This window comes from Lagopus leucura, unplaced genomic scaffold, assembly GCF_019238085.1.
Source record: "Lagopus leucura isolate 7727_CA_CO unplaced genomic scaffold, USGS_WTPT01 Super-Scaffold_1, whole genome shotgun sequence".
Classification (NCBI taxonomy): Eukaryota; Metazoa; Chordata; class Aves; order Galliformes; family Phasianidae; genus Lagopus; species Lagopus leucura.
In genome coordinates this window covers 2,092,642-2,110,111 of record NW_024962250.1, presented here as the reverse complement: position 1 = coordinate 2,110,111, position 17,470 = coordinate 2,092,642, and the positions used below count along the sequence as shown (strand labels likewise).

General features: G+C 39.6%; 1 protein-coding gene across 7 annotated transcripts in view; it reads left to right on the top strand.

The window, feature by feature from the left end:
- The window catches only part of SLC1A2 (solute carrier family 1 member 2), an 83,197-nt gene extending 66,423 nt beyond the window's left edge, over positions 1 to 16,774 (top strand). For all 7 annotated transcript variants that reach the window (XM_042869641.1, XM_042869792.1, XM_042869872.1 and 4 more), the window contains 2 exons: positions 4,401 to 4,632; positions 7,825 to 16,774. In XM_042869641.1, coding sequence (XP_042725575.1) covers positions 4,401 to 4,632; positions 7,825 to 7,896 — 304 coding nt within the window. In that variant the 3' untranslated portion in view covers positions 7,897 to 16,774. The remainder of the gene's footprint in view (positions 1 to 4,400; positions 4,633 to 7,824) is intronic.
- Positions 16,775 to 17,470: the final 696 nt, after the last annotated feature.

Sequence of the window (17,470 nt, the reverse complement as noted above, 5' to 3'; positions counted from 1 at the left end):
TGCACGTAGTAAAGACGTATTTTTCTATTGTTCCAGGAGATGTAAGTGTTCTGTACCACTTGTGCATTTCCTCCTCAGCTGCTCATTTGCAGTAACTTTCAGTCCAAGATACACTACTAAAACTATGCAAGAAGCAGAAGCAGTGTTGAGAATTTCAAGCTAAACCAGAAAATTATTTTCTTGTAATTATATCTTTACTTACTGAGAAAAATTCAAGGTCTTCATCAATTCTTCGACATTTCTTCTGTAGTGTATCTGTTATTACCTGTCGTTTCACTATGAGTTGTGAAGAATGGTGTACAACTCTAGATTCTGTTTCAAGGAGAAATGAAAGAATCACAACTTGGAAAAGCAGAGGAAAAAATTACTTACATATTTTATGTATAACTGAATATCATGATATCATGACTCAGAATGTCAAAGTAGGGCAGGGTTCAGTAGTCAGAGTGCAGCTGGCATAGAGAAAAATGTGATATTCTGTGGGTTTTAATATATTTCTAAGGTCATGATTGAAAACAGGAAAGTGTTGTAGACATCTGCAGCTGGAAAGAAGGAAGCAAAGGGAAGGGCATACTCATTTTAAATCTGTTTTTACTGGCTCTCAAAGCGGGGCAAATAGGTAGGTTTCTGCAGCTGGTAGGAGGATGTGCAAAAGAAGCCTATGGTTTGTTTGTTTTTTTAGGGAAATGTCATTTAAAAATATTCCTGTGGACTGAGAAGCTCTGCCCACACTAGCAAACCTCAGAGCCGTTAGTTACCAGCAGTTATGATCCAGCAGTACGTGTTGCTTTTCAGGCTCAGCTTAGGTGTCATTACTTCTGGCTTATCCAGCACTGCTTAGAGAAATAAAAGCACCTTGCTGCGCAGCTGTAGGAGTGTTGAATATAAGTATAGGAAGCAAGACTGAGAGTAAGTAATTCAGAAAGAAATATTTTATGGTATCTTTCCAAAATAAATGCCAATCAGAAGAACCTTCCAGCACAAAACTTTGGTTTTGGATCTTTCTGGCCTAACAATCAGTTGTGCAACTCCAGAGTGGTTCAGAAGTGAAAGACAGAGAAAAAAGGGAAAGGAGACAAAAGATGAGATGAAAAGCTCTAGTGTCCTGACACTACTGCTGTGAAGTTATGCAAAGTTTGCTGGTGAAGATACTGTGCTAATTAGCATTTGGCAAGGGCTAACAGCTTTGTTTTACATCGTCCAGTGGTTGTGTTGAAGTCTAATGAGATATGAAAAATAATATTGCTTACGTTGGAGATGGTAAAGAAAGGCACGCAAGCCAACTTTTGAGCAGTCTGTTGGGCACACAAACCCTATATAAGATATCTGAAACAAAACGTCATGAAAACATATTTTCTTTACTTACAAACATTGCCTTCTTCCATTTCTTTAGATCATGAAATAAAACTACAGCAGTATTTATAACAGAATGTAGAGGAGAAAGTTAAGAAAATCTTTGAGGCATTATGAAAGCCACTTTTCTGGAACAAGTAGAAATATTTTGGAATAGTTCAATTTATAGCAGTTGAATGGCCTACTGTATGAATTTTTCAGTATTCCCAATGAAAGGAGCTATCAATTGATTTTACAATACTGCCATCATCTGAAACTGCAGTCTTACCAAAAACAACTTTGCAAGATTTGGTCATGGTGTAACACAAAACTGACTTTTGACTGGCTTTAAGCTTGGCAGTTTTTCCTTCAAATAGGAGCCAAAAGGTTTCCGTATCGATTTCTTCTCAAGTCTCTCCAATATCTAAAGATTAGGTTGCTAAACCTTTCCCCCTCCCACACGCACATACAAAGTGAGCTCTTTCACCAGGCAAGTTTCCCAAGATTTCACAACCCTCACAGTTTTCTCAGTTTGAAACTAAGCACAACGCAGCAGTGACATTTAATAGGACAGCAATTATATGCCAACAGCTGCAATGAAGCAAGCTTCTTTTCCTCCAGCTAAAAGCTGGCTTCTTTCCAAATGTGAGACTGACAGGCTTAACAAATATCATGGCACAACCTCAAATACAGTGATATTTTGCAGTGAGGAAAGAGGAATTAGAGAAAACGGGCTTGGGCAGCCAATCCAGTATTTTACACATCTACCTTTGTTCAGTAACTCTGTTACTGACTTTGAGTTCTGACTTTGCTCCATGGCTTAGTTCCAAATTCAGAACATTCAGACTTACTCTATATCTAGGTGTTATGAATCAAATGAATTGAACTGAAAAACACAGGAGCTCTTTTCTACAACAGCTAAGAAATAATTGCCTAAATGCTAAACACATCACCAACTCTCTGTATTCGCAGGTGTGCTAAGATTTTAATGTTTCTAAAATATAGTAAGGTTGATATACAAGGTTTTCAAGCTTTCAGAGAGCAGGAGAACCTTTTTTTTTTTTTGCACATTAGCATACTGTATACATGCTATTACATTAATAACAAGAGGGCCTGCCTAATTGAGTTCTTCTTCTTTCTGATCTATATAAGCAAGCTTCCAGTTCGTATTTATGCCACTTCATGGAAATTAGGCATTAATCCTTATCAGGTTTTTCAGAATTACATTGCAGCAATATCAAAACACACTCTTACCAGATGCTGAGTTGGCTTTTGAGTGAGAACTCTGTCTTTCCATTATTCCTCTCAGGGTCTGTTATGAAGAACACAGAAGTAGTTATGTTGGGCAGGTGACTAGACTGCAGCTTTCTGATATTAATTTTGTTTTCAAAGTTCCAAGAAGCTGGAATTATTTTGTTGGTTATTTTTAACAAAAGAGTAAACTCAGTCTTACTTCTCCTTGGGTGTTCTCTGACCCCAAGGAAGTCAGAAGCACTTTGCTGTTCATTTCTGACAGCTATGACTTTGCTTGTTTGGTTGTAAGAAAGTTTCTGGTCTACATCAGCTCACTTAGTGTAATAATGCTCTGTAAGAGCCTGCAGTTTGTATTACAGAATCTCTTGGCTAGTAACATATGAATATGGGCTGACACTTCTGCTCAAATGACCCTGTCAGAAATTGAATCATGCCTCAGTTATATTTGTGTATTCTCCTCTCATTTTTTGGCAACGCTTATATTATCTCTCCCTTGTCTGGCATTTTTCAAAATCTAATGCTACTCAGAAATAAAAATGAAGCAGAGGTTCTTGGAGCACTGTATGGGAGGGTTCAGTACATTTGATGGTCTTAATTAAATGTGACTCTTTAGAAAGTAATTTTTTCCTATTCTGTCACTCTGACAAGGTTTGAAACAGTTTTTGCAGGCATGGAGTGAGATCTGTAAAGCATTTCATTCATGTGAGGCAAAACTGGAAGGATGTTGTTGGTTTATCTTTCTGGGGGGAGATTATTAGACTTCTTATTTGATGGAATTAAACTGGGGGGAGCTGCTTCAGCTCAGATATGACACCAAAACTGTTAGCTCTTCACATCTAGGTGGCAGGTGTAAATGATTTCAAAATGTGCAGTGCATCCTATCTGCAGCAGGAAAGACAGCAGGAGCACTCAGTCCTGCAGTTCTCTGTAAGAACATCTCCCTTTTTTGGGAGGTTTTGGGCAGAAGTCTGAAATGAGGGAAGATCCACAGCCATGACCTCACAGCTGACAGTCATGCTGTAAATAGGAGACAGGAGAAAGGCATCCTGTCTGGAAAGTGCCAACAAACATGCTTCTTTGTATTGGAGCAAATGGGCCTCCACTGGCACACTGTGCAGTGAGGGGCACTTGCTACTGACATGCTGCCACAGGCTCATCATTTTGTAGGCTGTGACCTGTATTTGGCTGGCTCATCCACTGTGTGCTGCCATACGGTAGTGTGGGCAGGCATGCTGCCATCTGACAGATGACCATCTGTAAAGATTATGCCAGCAGAGGAGCTGTGATGGCCTGAGCCATCTCATGAAGACGTTTCAGGCATTTAATCCTAGCAATTTTCTCACTAAGAATAAGGGGAGGGGCTGTTTATTAATCCATTCCAGCAATCACACACTTCATCAGATCCAAAATCCTTTTCTCTGACTGTGTTACGTACCCTGATAAATTCAGATTAAACAAAGGGCAATGATGTGAGTCTGGCACCCTGACACTGAAACCTTCAGCTGCAGAAGTAGGCGCGAGGGAGATCTCAGCAAAGCACAGCTCTGCAGTTTGGCTGTGTCCTTGTGCAAAACTCTTTGCCAAAACCCATGAGAATGAGCAGCTGGGCCATGGGAGTTAGCACATCCTTCCTGCCTGAACACGTCCTCTGGAAAGGCAAGTTTTTTCAATTTCACTTGAAAGCTACCATCTTTCTATTCTAACAGTGCCATAAATCTTCTGAAATAAGTGCAACAACTGCAACATTAACAGGGCTTTCAGGCCTTTTTCTTCCTCTCGTGCCATTCAGCCTCTTCCTTTTGCTTCTTTTATAGGGACCGGATGAGAACATCAGTCAATGTAGTGGGGGATTCTTTTGGTGCTGGCATCGTCTACCACCTTTCCAAGGCAGAACTTGACAGCATTGATTCTCATCATAAAGAGCACGAAGACATTGAAATGACCAAGACTCAGTCTATCTATGACGACATGAAAAATCATAGGGAAAACAACTCAAACCAGTGTGTTTTTGCAGCTCACAACTCAGTCATAGTAGATGAGTGCAAGGTACCTTTCACATTTATGGATATTGAGACATGTATATAGCAGTGCATGCTTTGTTTTATTTTATTTTTTAACCTGCATGTATTCTTGAAATTGTTCCGCAAATAACATTGTGACAACAAGCTCCATGAACCCCAGAATGAGTTTGAGCAAAAGATGATTTTTGCACTCTTCGTAAAAGTTGTCGTTTGAGGAGAAAAATCATGTACATTGTTTACATATCAAAAGGCAAGACGCAGCGTATTATGGAATATGCCAAGACACAGAAAATATGGCATCACCTTCTGTGGACATTTACCTAATTTTCTTTGGCAACAGAGAACTTAATTGCCAACTTCAAATGAAGGGTGTCTGCAATCCAAATACAGGTGTTGTCGTTTGCTGATTGCCTTCCATGATATGCTGTTCAGAGATGGACATATTGAATGCACTTTAGCATCTGAATGCTCCTGCACTCATACAGCATGCTTACGCTTTGCTTCCATCGTTCCTGGATCATTAAGACACAAACATCATATTTTCTTTCTAATCCTTGCTGTAACTAACATGGATTGTTAATAGTGATAATAATGTCATGATCAGAGCAACGTGAGCTTGAGAAACCCCACCGGTTGAAGGAGAAGACAGCTGGGGTGGTTAATGGCTAGAAGTTTACAAAGCACCCACCACTAGGACAGGGCAGTTTAGAATCAAGAGAGTTTTTAAATGAAAAGGAGAAGAAAGAAACTGTTAACAAGCTAGAAGTTTTAATTTCTTTTGAAATTCAAAATCTTTTGAAAATTATTATTTTTAATTTATTTCTCTAATCTGATCCTCTACATTGTCTTTGACACAGTGAGCCTACATCAGCCATTTAACCAAGAAGATTCTCTTGCATCTTTTAGATGCCACAACTGAGCCAGTATCTAACTGTGAATGCTTACAATAAGTCCTTTAGCAGATAACCACATAGATTGGAGAGAAAGTTTTCTTCTAGTCCTTTCACCTGTCTGTGGCCTGTCTGGAAGCATTCTTTAGAATACCCTTTTTTTCAAATGCTTACTTCTAGATAACGTCAGGCCAAACCTAAATTGCTAGTGGACAAAGTGATATTGAATTGGGGAAAACAAAACAAACAAACAAAATACAGCAAACAACAAAAGAAGAAGGAATTTACTTGAAAAGAAATATCTCAAGATTTTTTTGATTAATTTCTTTCAAAATTATTTATTTTGGAGAATATTCTAATTTCACTGAGTTTAAGACAAATACAGTTAGCATGGATCATTCTGAATCAGGCTGATGGAGCTGAATACTCCTTTCCATCTCTCAGAGATCCATGCCAAGCCAGAAACTAATCACCTTTGATACTGTATTTACTGTACTTTCTTTTCTCCTTCAGTTTCTCTTCTGATTCCCATCAGTTGAGTTACTGTTTTACCTCAAAGACATGGACTCATGGTGCAGTATAACATCCTAAGTATGCTCTTTAGTAGAAATCTGGGACCAGTAACTTATGAAGTATTTTGCCCTTTTTTTTTTTTTTTTTTTTTTTTTTGAATTGTTTTATGGGCTTTCACTTTGCACTTTTAAATTCATGAACAGAGCCAGGGTTTACTGGATAGGGCATAAGACTGACTTTGAGTGGGTCATTTGTCTATCTGCAAGCTGCCAAGAGGATGTGGTGTTACTGTCCAGTTTGTAAGCTATGAACATAACCTGACATTTGCAAAGCACTTGGATGTTGAAGTGGTCTACAGCTCCTAAGTGTTAGAGTATCAAAAGCAAAAGAGTATAGGATTTGGGGATTCAAAACAGCCGTTCGTTAAATCTGAAATGACTTCTCTTCATCCTGTCAAATGTCCTGGTGGAGTGAAAAGTTCACTGCAACTCTGGTCAGAGTTTTCAAAAGCTAATCTGCTAGCATGTGCTTTCTATTTACAGTCTGTAGTATACTCCGTGTATTGTACTACTAGTTTATAATTTTGCATGGTCAATGTACATTTTTAATAAGTAGTGTACCTTTACATGGGGGTAGAGTGGATGTTACTGCATGATGTTTTTGTATTTTTTTATTATCACATTTCACATGAATGACTTGATGTGATTTTAATGTCTGAATAAGCTGTTCATTCCTGTACTTGCATGTTTTCCCCTTCCATTATCTAAGAAAAAGCTTGACTTCATTTCAAAATCAGTGCATTTTGTCATGTTTCCATGCCCCAATGCTTCCATGCATACAGTTTATCCAGCATGGGGAATTTCATCTCTGTCTTTAAGTTTTCATTTGAAGCTGAGGATGTTATTTTACAAGGTAAGTTAGGAAAGATTAAGCTATCCATTTGACATTAAAAGAAAGGTTCTCTTGCAGTTATAAAGATCTAGATCACTTTTATAAAGTTAAACCAACATTTTATCTTTTTTTCTTCATTTTTTAAAAGTCATTTGTCTGGAGCTACCTTTATTGAAGTATATATTGAAGTACCTCTTTCTGGGATGCAACCTATGGGGCACTGTTCACCGTGAGTTGGTAGATCACTGTAGGTCTTCTACCATACTATAAAATAAACAAAATATAGCACAGATCTTTATGGCCAAGAGTGATGTGCTGTAATTTTTGTGAGACAAAAAAAGCATTACTATGGATTTTTGGTCTGACTATAGTCATAAAGTTTCACTACTCTATAAGAAGTAGTGATATAATGAACAATGCTATCACAGCGTAACTTCTGCTCCTTTTCTTTAAAGGTAGTGTAATTGTAGATGAGATTCTATAGATACATATCTGTGATTATTCTGGCCTTGTACATTTTTTGTATCCTTGCGTCAGCTATCTTGTTCTGTGAAGGAGTTCTACTAAAAAAGTACAACTTCCTAGATCAAAACAGACGAAGAAATCTGTTGCTTAAATAACCCAGAAAAAAAAATTATAGACGATAGGAGTATAACCTGAAACAGTTACTAAAAACAAAACTACAACAAAGAAAATAGGAAACATTTTTTCTACTGTTAGTGTTTTCTTGCCAGCATATAAAATTCACAGGAATCTCACTATTTGTGAGTGATGTGAATTCTGAATAAATATATTTTTCATATATAATAAGATGTGGTGTATCTAGTTCCTGTAAATATCATGATCTTCCTTCTAAAAGTAATGACTTTTCTTGTCAAAGTGCCTTGGCCTTTAAGTCAGTTGTTGATGATAATTACTTGCAGGTAACACTGGCAACCAATGGCAAATCCGCAGACATCAGTGTTGAAGAAGAGCCTTGGAAACGTGAAAACTAAGGGAAGAGATTCCCAGCTCCATCTTTAATAAATCCTGAAGCTTTCTTCTGGTAAAAGATATCACGATCAAGGAAGATTTTTTTTTTCTCTCTCTCTCTCTCTTTTTTTTTTTTTAACATCTACAGTTTCTGCTTAATTTCTTAACTGACACTTAGCAAAGATCTCATATAGTCAATGTAGTGTCTTTGCCAAACAGTGATCCATAACCATCTGTCTCCCTTGTGTTACTGTTTGGACAATGCAGCTGAAGAATACTCCATGCAGTGTGATGTGTTCTCACCTGCCTTCCTGTTCATTCAAGACGCAGAGAATGTAAATGCTGCAAAATGGAAAGATCATAATGCCAGTACGGCTCACTAAAGGGACTCAGGGTCACAAATAGTTACAGAAAAATATAACTTCATGCAAGCCTTCTAGTGATTCAGTGACTCTTGTGGCATAATTGATCTAGTTAGCACTGTATGGCTGAAACAGCTTTTGAAAGTGTCCATAAAGTTTTCTATTTGTTACAATAATAATAAGCTCCTGACATGGGAAGCACTGAATTTTTGTGCCTAGTTGTACTTCAAACAGAACTGAGATCCAGGGGCAAGATTACTATGTGGAAGTCAATAAATGATCCCGGACTTTTTGTTAGACTAGTACAATTAATATTTGGCATTAAGACCTTAGATTTGCATGTGCATGCGATGTATTTTTATCAGCTGTCCAGGGCAGATGCCACCCCCATTTTATTAGGTCACATTTTATTGTGACCGCAGTGCATCACGTAACACAAGGCAGTATTATTGCAGGGGTGATCATTCCTAAATCCATGCCAATTGTACAAAACATAGAGCACCATGGGCTCAATTATGTCATTCTTAATCAAAGTAGGTAGCACCTTATTATTCACCCTATTTCACTGATGTCAGAGGGAGTCTTCATGAGGAAGGGGCTACTCAAATAAGATACTACTGAATGTGAGCAAGGATGTCATGACTGGGTACTTGATAATGCTCTGTAAGTAAATTCTGAGTATATTACACTAAGAAATTGGGAAGTTTTGAATGTAACCATCAGTGGCATGAAGTGTCTTCCAAGCATGCCATATGTCACAGAATGACTAAATCCTGAAATTACTAGTAAGCCAAATTCCTGGTTAAGGTTACTAGAATTTGGCCAGGATTTGGACTGATGAAGAATAAGCTAAAGTTATAGGATTTAGACCAATGCATTGAATATATCCTTCTGTCTTTCTCTCCTTTGCAGAGTAATGATTCATATAAATCTCTTGTCAGAAAAGTTTCTAAGAGTACATGGCATCTGCATTAGAAAGATGGTGTTTTGTTAACGTACTATAGCTTATTCATCCTATCAGAAGAAATTGCAGTTGCAATAATCGCCTTGTGTTTTTAAAGGTGCTTGTTAATACTTTGCAATTTTGAGACTCTGGTGAATGCCTCTCTACTACTAACGATGTTCTATAGCAAATCTGAGCCAGGTGGACCCTGTGAGGCTGTACCCACAGAGTGGGCCCTGTGCAGGGTCTGGGGGAACTCTCAGGGGTTCTCAGGAATGGTGAGCTTAGAAATGGCAGAGAAAAGAGCTAAAACATTTAGAGACATGGGCAATTCAGCATCTGTGCTCAAGACCTGTTGTAGGTCTAAGCAGAAGTTGTGTGTTTAACTGTGGACTGTATTTGGCTCTATAGAAGCTATTAGAATATAAATATAATGTGCTTTTCCTCCTCTGCATTCATATAAAGACCTCTGAAAAAGCTGCACACGCTCTTAATTATGTGCAAGTCGAAGTTCACTGTCAGAGCACCCCTTGTCATGCTTTCATTGGTGTGGAATATTTTTTTGTCCTTGTATTTTGTTCTCACAACTCATCACAATGATCCTAAGCAAGTCAGCTTGAATAATCTAGCAAGTATAGAACCACTGTGAATTCTGTAGGCCTTTAATATGTATCAGAGGTGGATACCTTTTCTACAGGTCTTGTGAATCATCTTAAGGATGATTTGTGATGTACAGAACAGTAGAATATCCAGAGAAGTGGTAGGCAGGTGGTCTTTTTTCTTTGGTCACTGATATCAAAATAACCAGAACTAACCTTCAGTTGCTGCTTCTCTGAATACGTAAGAGAACCAATGCGAATACTTTAAGAAAGTGCATTTGTGATGGCAAGGGTAGGAAGCAGGAGGTCACTGACTTTGCTCTGTTTGTGTTGAACAGAATGTCTGGGTATTAAGATTATCTCGGGATTGGGGCCCTAGTCTGCAGGTGAAAACAACGTTACTTGCGGATTAAGTGCCGGAGATGTGCCTGGGGAGGCTGCAGGTGCCCCAAAGCCTTCCCTCCTCTGAGGGTGCAGGCTTGTGCTGTGAGCAGCTTGCTGACACTGGAGCGCCGGGCCTGCCTGAGAGCAAGACGCCGTATTTGTGGCTGGTTAGGGCAGTGGTGAACAAGGGGCAGCACCTGGCAGCCCGGCTCGGATGCCTGCTCACCAGCCTGAAGAGCAGCCACAGCAACCACAGGTCTTGTGAGTGAATTTGGAAAACCAGTCCGTAGACTTCTAGCTGTATTTTGAAAGTGTTCAGTGGTTGGAAATGAAAAGGGATGCCAGCAATGTGTGACTGGGCAGCTCCTCAAAATTGCATATTGAGAAACACTTACAATGTGCTTACGCATATCCGCTTGGGACGTGCTGTCTTTTGAAGAATGGTTCTTCGGATGGAGACTAGGGGAGGAAGGAATGAGACGTTAGAGAAACTCCACCCACACAGGGGAAAATAAATGTGGGCCTTTTGACGGGACTGGAATAGCAGGCTGTGATTTTAAAATAGTGATTCTATAGATACAGTAACTCAGGGATGTTTCAAGAAATAATTGCAATCGCATTTCTCCACTTAAATGTGGATGTGGGAGAAGGAGAAATGTTGTTTTTGGTAAACCTCTCTGCTTTTACCCTGGCTGAATATTTAATATAGTGTTACTCCAGCACAGCACTGTATTTAACCATCAAAAGCTTTCCATTTTGCTGGGAAAATGTAACTCACTCTTGGCTTGCATTTCTCGATTTGCTCATTCCACATGAGGCTGGGTTGCTACTTAACTAAATAAACAGAAACTAACCCAGGGACTGGCCACTTCAGCTAATGCAAGTTCACATTTCAGCAGGCAGGGCTGACCACTGACCATTCTCTTTTTAGTTTCACTAGAAGGTGTTGATGAATGCATTTGCATGTGGCAAACATTTTGTGTTTGTTTCCAGGGCTGGGGTAGCAATGTTAAAAGAAGAACACAGTAGAAAGTGATTAGCGTTCCATGCAGCTCCTGGAGAAATTAACATTTCTTTCCAATGCTCACCCTGCATGCTTCTCTGTCAGCTCCTTGTTGTCTGTGCAGCTGATACCTTTTGCCCTCTGCATTGCTGACAGTGCACTGGCACATGGAGAAGTCTAAACCAGGTGAAGAGTCAGTTAATTGCATGCTTAATTACACACTTATTTTGTGCATTCACTGCTGAAGCTAAGTCAGCATTCTCTTTATATCCATTCACTGAAACTAAAGCACACCACACGTTAAAGCTAAAAAAAAATGGAACTCTTTCCTTCGGTTTTTTTTCTTCATTTCTTCCCTTAGAAAACAAAGGCTGCACCAGCACTGTGAGAAACACGTGGCTCTTACACATGTGCTTTAGATAGGTAGGGCACAAGCCATGTGAGCCATGATGTGAAGTGTGCTTCTTCCATTTGAATCAGTGAGAAACTCGTTACGTCTTTGAAAAACTATGCTTGCTGTAGTAAAACCTGTGCCGGCAATGTTCTGGCTGCGTGAAAGTTCCACTGAAATCCAGGGGAATCACGGGCTTCCAGGAAAGGTCAAGTCTCTTCCTGTCTCTGCTAAGTACTAAGGGATTTCACAATCCCATCAGAGGCAACAGTCTTTGTCTGCTGCTTAAGATGAAGGTGATTCTCGGTTCTCAAAGTTTTTGTTAAGATGCTTGTTTTTTTCCTAATTATCCTACAAGTCCAGCATTGAGTTTAAAACTCAGCACACAAATAAGGATTACTGTCATTAAGGTGGGTTTTTTTTCTGTTCTTTCCTCGACATACTGCTAATTTTCATTTCTTTCTCAAAGCACATGGAATTCCACGTGCTACTTTAAAAGGCACCTGGAAGTAAAACTGGTACGGATTTCTGATTTGTTTTCCAGCACTGCCAGTGCCATTACAGTTCTGGTAGCTGATACACAAAAGAACCGACTGTTCATAGGAGAAACCGCAGCAGCAGTGTTTGAACAAATTTGTTCTGGCAACTGTCTGGGTTGTCTTTGTTTCCTCGCCTTCTCTTGTGTTGTTGCAGCCTTGTTGTAGCAACACAGCAGCAATCGCACAAATCCCCCCAAACACAGGCAGTATTAAATCTTACCTCTGAGATTCACTTCTGTAAATAAGTTTCAAAAGGCTCTGAGCTTTAGTACCAGGCTCAGAAAAATCCTTTTGTGGAGACATAAGGTGTAACTGTTTCTCATTTCAGTAGCTCCATTAGTCTATTCTTATTGCTGCATTTGGATTAATTTACAGAAGGCTAAATAAGGGCACTTTATAAAAATGTACTGTAATATTAGTCTGTTATGAGCCAGAGATTACCCTCAATTTTATTACTGTGACTTGTAAGGACCCCATTAAGATATTTTTCATATTAATCATAGTACTGGTGTAGCTCACCTTGGCTGTTGTGCTTTCTTCCCTGCATAGGACTGCGTGGGCAGTCCTGCTCCTGCTAGAAAACACTCTCTGAATGAAGAGTGATTTTCTTTTCTCCAATCATATTGATGATTTTGAGGGAAAAATATTTACCCAATTTCCATTGGCTGAATAACTGGAAATAGAGGATGGCATAGAGTACTGGGGAGGAAAGGAATTACAGTGCAGAAGTGTCAAAAGGACAGTTCATCTTTACCACCTTATTTTTAAGTGACATGTGCTAGTTCAAAATTTACCTATAATGCTGTATTAAGTCCATTTTCCTTTGAAAGTCATTGATCTTACCTCCCCACAGACAGCTTTCAGTAAGCCTCAGAAAAGCACAGGCTCCAGTTCTGCATGCCTATGGCAGGACTCACTGCTTTATGCTGTACAAGGAGTGCCTCCCTCATTTTTTCCTTCTAATTATATCTGATATTAAATTGAAGTCTGCTGCTATGAATGAGCTGAACTGCTCATAGCTGAACAGCCCAGGTGCTGATGATTCCCTTTCTCTTATGAATGGGCTCCCTGGCACAGGGCTCTGTGCTCTCCCTTGGCTGTGCCCACCATCCCAGCAATATCTCCCCTTGGCTGGGGGAGGCTTGGTGGCTTCCCATTACTGAATCAGTACAAATGCTGATGGGTAAGGTGGTTGTGCTTTTGCAGCTAGAGTTCTTACAGAAAACCCATACTCTGAACATGAAAAAATCCTAGAGCATAAGACTGAGTCACTGAGTAGGTCTCTACTAGCCCAAGATGGAAACAGCCAACAAACTAACACTGGATTGGGAGAAGCAGGAAGACTTGTGAGATTTCTTGCTTCGCCCAAACCTTAATCCGCTTTCATCTCTATCGGTGTTTTGCTACGGAGCCAATGCTGCTGGATGCTGCAGCATCCAATCCTTCTAGTATGATTGTTCAAAATTCAGGAGCCCTGCAATTGTTTTTAATGACACTTTGTGGCATACACCACTACATGAAGGGAAACTGTCATAGACAGCATCGCACAACCTGGATTGTCTGGTACCTGTATATCGTTATGTACATAAATAGGGTAGCGTGCAGGGATTTTTCTATCTTTCTTTTCTATTTCTTTTCTACAGTTTTTAAAAGACTGTGTGCAAACTGTGTTTACAAATTGATTTTGCAGTCGCTATTGTGGATTGTGGCATGTCCATTTTGGTGTTATGCATGGGCTTGTGAGTCCTTGTGCACTACAGGTTGTCCTTCCTTCTTAAAGACAATTGCATACATTCCTACCCAACATATCCTGCCCCTTTCTTAAATATAGCCCATTTCCTATGATCCGGTGTGAACTGTAGCTTCTAGAATGCATGAGAAAAAGCTGCATATGTATTTATATTGTTAAATACACTATACTCAGTACTGATTCAGTTATTAATATAGGCTTTAGGGGTTTGTACTTGTTCTCTGGAAACTACAGTGTAGACTGAACTAAATTACCTAGTATCTGTAATTTACAGACTCTAATATTTTCTTATATTTTCTATATGACCTTGTATGATAGATAGGAAGGTAGTCCTTTAAAGCTGATCTTAGAACAAAACCAGTTTTCTCATAACATTTAGGATCAATGAAATACTTCTGTGATATGCTTAGTGATGAATTATAAACAAAGCACAAAATGCAAGAAGCAAATAGGAATTTCAAGATGTCCTCAAATGCTGCAGTTCATTATGGAACAATGTTATAATAACCTGAACAATCTTTTAGATTGACTGTCTTGGGCAATCGCCCCTCATTTTTGTCATTTTTCCTGGTGTTACCTTTGCCAAATCCTGCAGATTTTTCTTAGGACCTGATCATGTATAACTGACTGACTCATACTACTGATTAAAGAAAATTGTACATCTGGGTAGGCAAAAAATAGGTACCCAGTCCATCGTGCAACAGTGCAATGTACATGAGTTCAGCCTGCAGAAAGACTTCATGACTTGGCCACCTATGTTTGCCTTCTTGAAAGGGGACCAACAAAACCACCATGGGACCAATGCAATTGGGTAGCATCCATAGAAATACCTCCTGCTTTCTTATGTCTTTAAAGAGATCAGACACTATATTTTTTGACTAGGACAAGTGGAAATTTCTCCTCTTTTACTGCTCTCTGTTCCCGTTAGACAAATTCCTGTTGGCGTTTAAGGCCGTGGCTACAATTATTTTTATTTACAGAACAAAGAACTGTTTGGAGTGGAATTAAAATATACATATATATATAAGTATTAATAACAATTGTATCACGTGTAGTTTTCTTTATGGCCAGCTAGCTCCTTGATTCAAAGCAAAACATTGAGAAGCAAATACTACTGTCCCAGTGTAACTGATACTTGCTATCTCTCCACTTATTCAGAACTCTGTGGGGCCGTCTTATTCTGCTGAGGTTTTGGAGGCTAAATTTCTAGTAGATAGTCATGTAGGAAGATGTGTTGATGTACCCTTGTATTATAATCTTTCTTGTACTTTAGATCACTTGTACCAGGTATTAATAAGAACTGCAGGTAGAATAGTTCAAATAGCTGTAAAACCTTATTGTTACCAGTTCTGACATTTTGTTGAAGCATGATGTCCAGTGCCTCTCTGCACTTAGTGTAGATAATGTAGCTATCAATGTGTAATTTCAGTGAAATGGTGTGTACAGTATGGGTAGTGGTGCATTAATTTAATTTAATTGGTCATTGTGTACTGAGCCATCGTAGGAAATTAGGCTGACTTTCAAAATTCTGTTCTACTTTTGGGTTTTGTTCTTTTGTCTGGCATTTTCCTTCTGGCCATTTAACTGAGTCGGTTTCATAGCTTAGTAGCTGCTTTATCAGTTGATTATGGACTATTCTGTTCTGATAACATTCAGAATAACGTATGCAGCCAACTTATTGTAAATATCTTGTTCTAGTTTTCAGCTCTCTGACTGGCATGGTACATGTCAGTACCTGCATGTGTGTGTTTCCCTGGTAGTGAGAGAAAGTGATGCCAGCATCAATGTGCTGGCTCATGAGTGCACTTGTTATGACACTAAGAACTAATGCACACATGGAGTGATTCGTTTTTTTGTTCCTTCTTGTTTGCTTGACATGTTGGGACTCTAGCACCAGAAGTTCAGTAAGCCACTGTTTAAATTAGCACAATGAGCAAGGGGAAAATCAATTTTTCCTGCTAGGTGCCCTCTCTGCTATTTGTGCAGTGTGTGACTCATGGGCAGGGATCCACTGCTTTTGACATTGTTTGAAAAGGATATTGATAGGAAAATATGCTAGAAAATACTGCTGGAAATAAGTGCAGAGCTAAGTGCTTCTTGAACCACTGTGGTTGAAGTCCAGGGGACTGTTTTTTACAAGAAGTAGGTCTGATCCTACAGCAGACGTGAACTGTGTATTCAGTGGCAAAATTCTTCAGAACTAAGAGCTATGATTGAGATCTGTAAGAAAGTGACTTTTCTGGGGCGGAAGCTGAAGGTGGTTCTGAAAGAGTTTGGGTGGGAAGGCAAACAAAAGCTGGTTCATGCCCAAGGTACCTGAGTCTGGTTCTCATAAATATGTTCTTGCCCCATTAAGTGGAAAGTGATCAAAATCAAGTCCCAAAGCACAGGAAGTATCCTTGGTGAGTCCTCCTACGGTGTTTCAGTGTGAATCACAACGTATGGGACGGCACACTGCCTGCTCCTGCTGCTGATACCCTTTGCCTCCTCTTAAAAGTGGAGGAGAGTCACGAGATGGAATATTTTCATATGTTTCACCTGAAAGGAATAAAAAGCAATAGGAATGGGATTGGTTCTTTTTGTTTCTCTCAAGAAGTTCCCCAGATTTTGAAACATACTGTACAGTAACTATAGCACACTTTATTAACTAATGAATGCAGATGATAAAATTTCTCCCAACTCCGGGCTCTGTTCTTGTATATTGTAGCTGGAATGCTTTGTAGACTAATTCTATTTTTGTAGTTCAGACCTTTACAGTTATCTGTAGTCATTTGGTTTTAATGCTTTCTTACGGTGTGAACTGATTTCTGTAACTTTCATGTATAAAACAAACTGGACATTCTTTCTATACTGGAAATAGTCGCGAATATAATATTTCACTAAGTGTTGTACCTCTTCTGTATATATCATCAATAAATGTTGATTCCTAATTTTCCTGCCTTATATCTGTGAGTTTTGCTCTCAGCCAGGGCTGAATTCTCGCATGATTTGGGTAGGAGTTTAGATAAAGCAGATGGATGGATGAGAGAAGCTAAGAGATGCAGGCAGGGCAGAAGGTGGACTTGGGTTTGCCATTGCGCCAGGAATCCACCCACTGAGCTGTATACCCCAAATGTCCCTGAGAACCGGCTGCAGCTGAGCTGATTTGCCATGAAGTCCAGCATCTGCTTACTGCAGTGAAGTCTAGAACAGCCTTGGCAATGAAGGATGGAGGAGGAAGAAGAAATGTTAGGAGAGTAGGAGGATGCGATAGTTGGCTGCAGTTGCTTTAAAAACCTGCTTCACACCTCCGCGTGTCTGAGGCACGCACTGCCAGAGGAAGGATGTTACCACATCCGGGTCTGGCCCTGTTCACATATACTGCTGCCATAACGACTCCAGTCTCTTTAGCACTCGCTATTCCCCGTTACTTGCAACTTGAGAGCAAAAGAGATGAGATTTGAGGGCTGCTAGAACTCAAACAGCCTCCTCTGTTGTTCTGATGCCTGCAAACAAGACAAGGTTGTGAAAGGAACAGGTGTCCCCAACGTGCCATGCCTGAGGAGGGGAAGAGCATTAAAAATAACCTCTAGACAGGCTGCTGGGCACCCCTGCACCAAGCACAGGGCTGGAGAGGACAAGTCAGG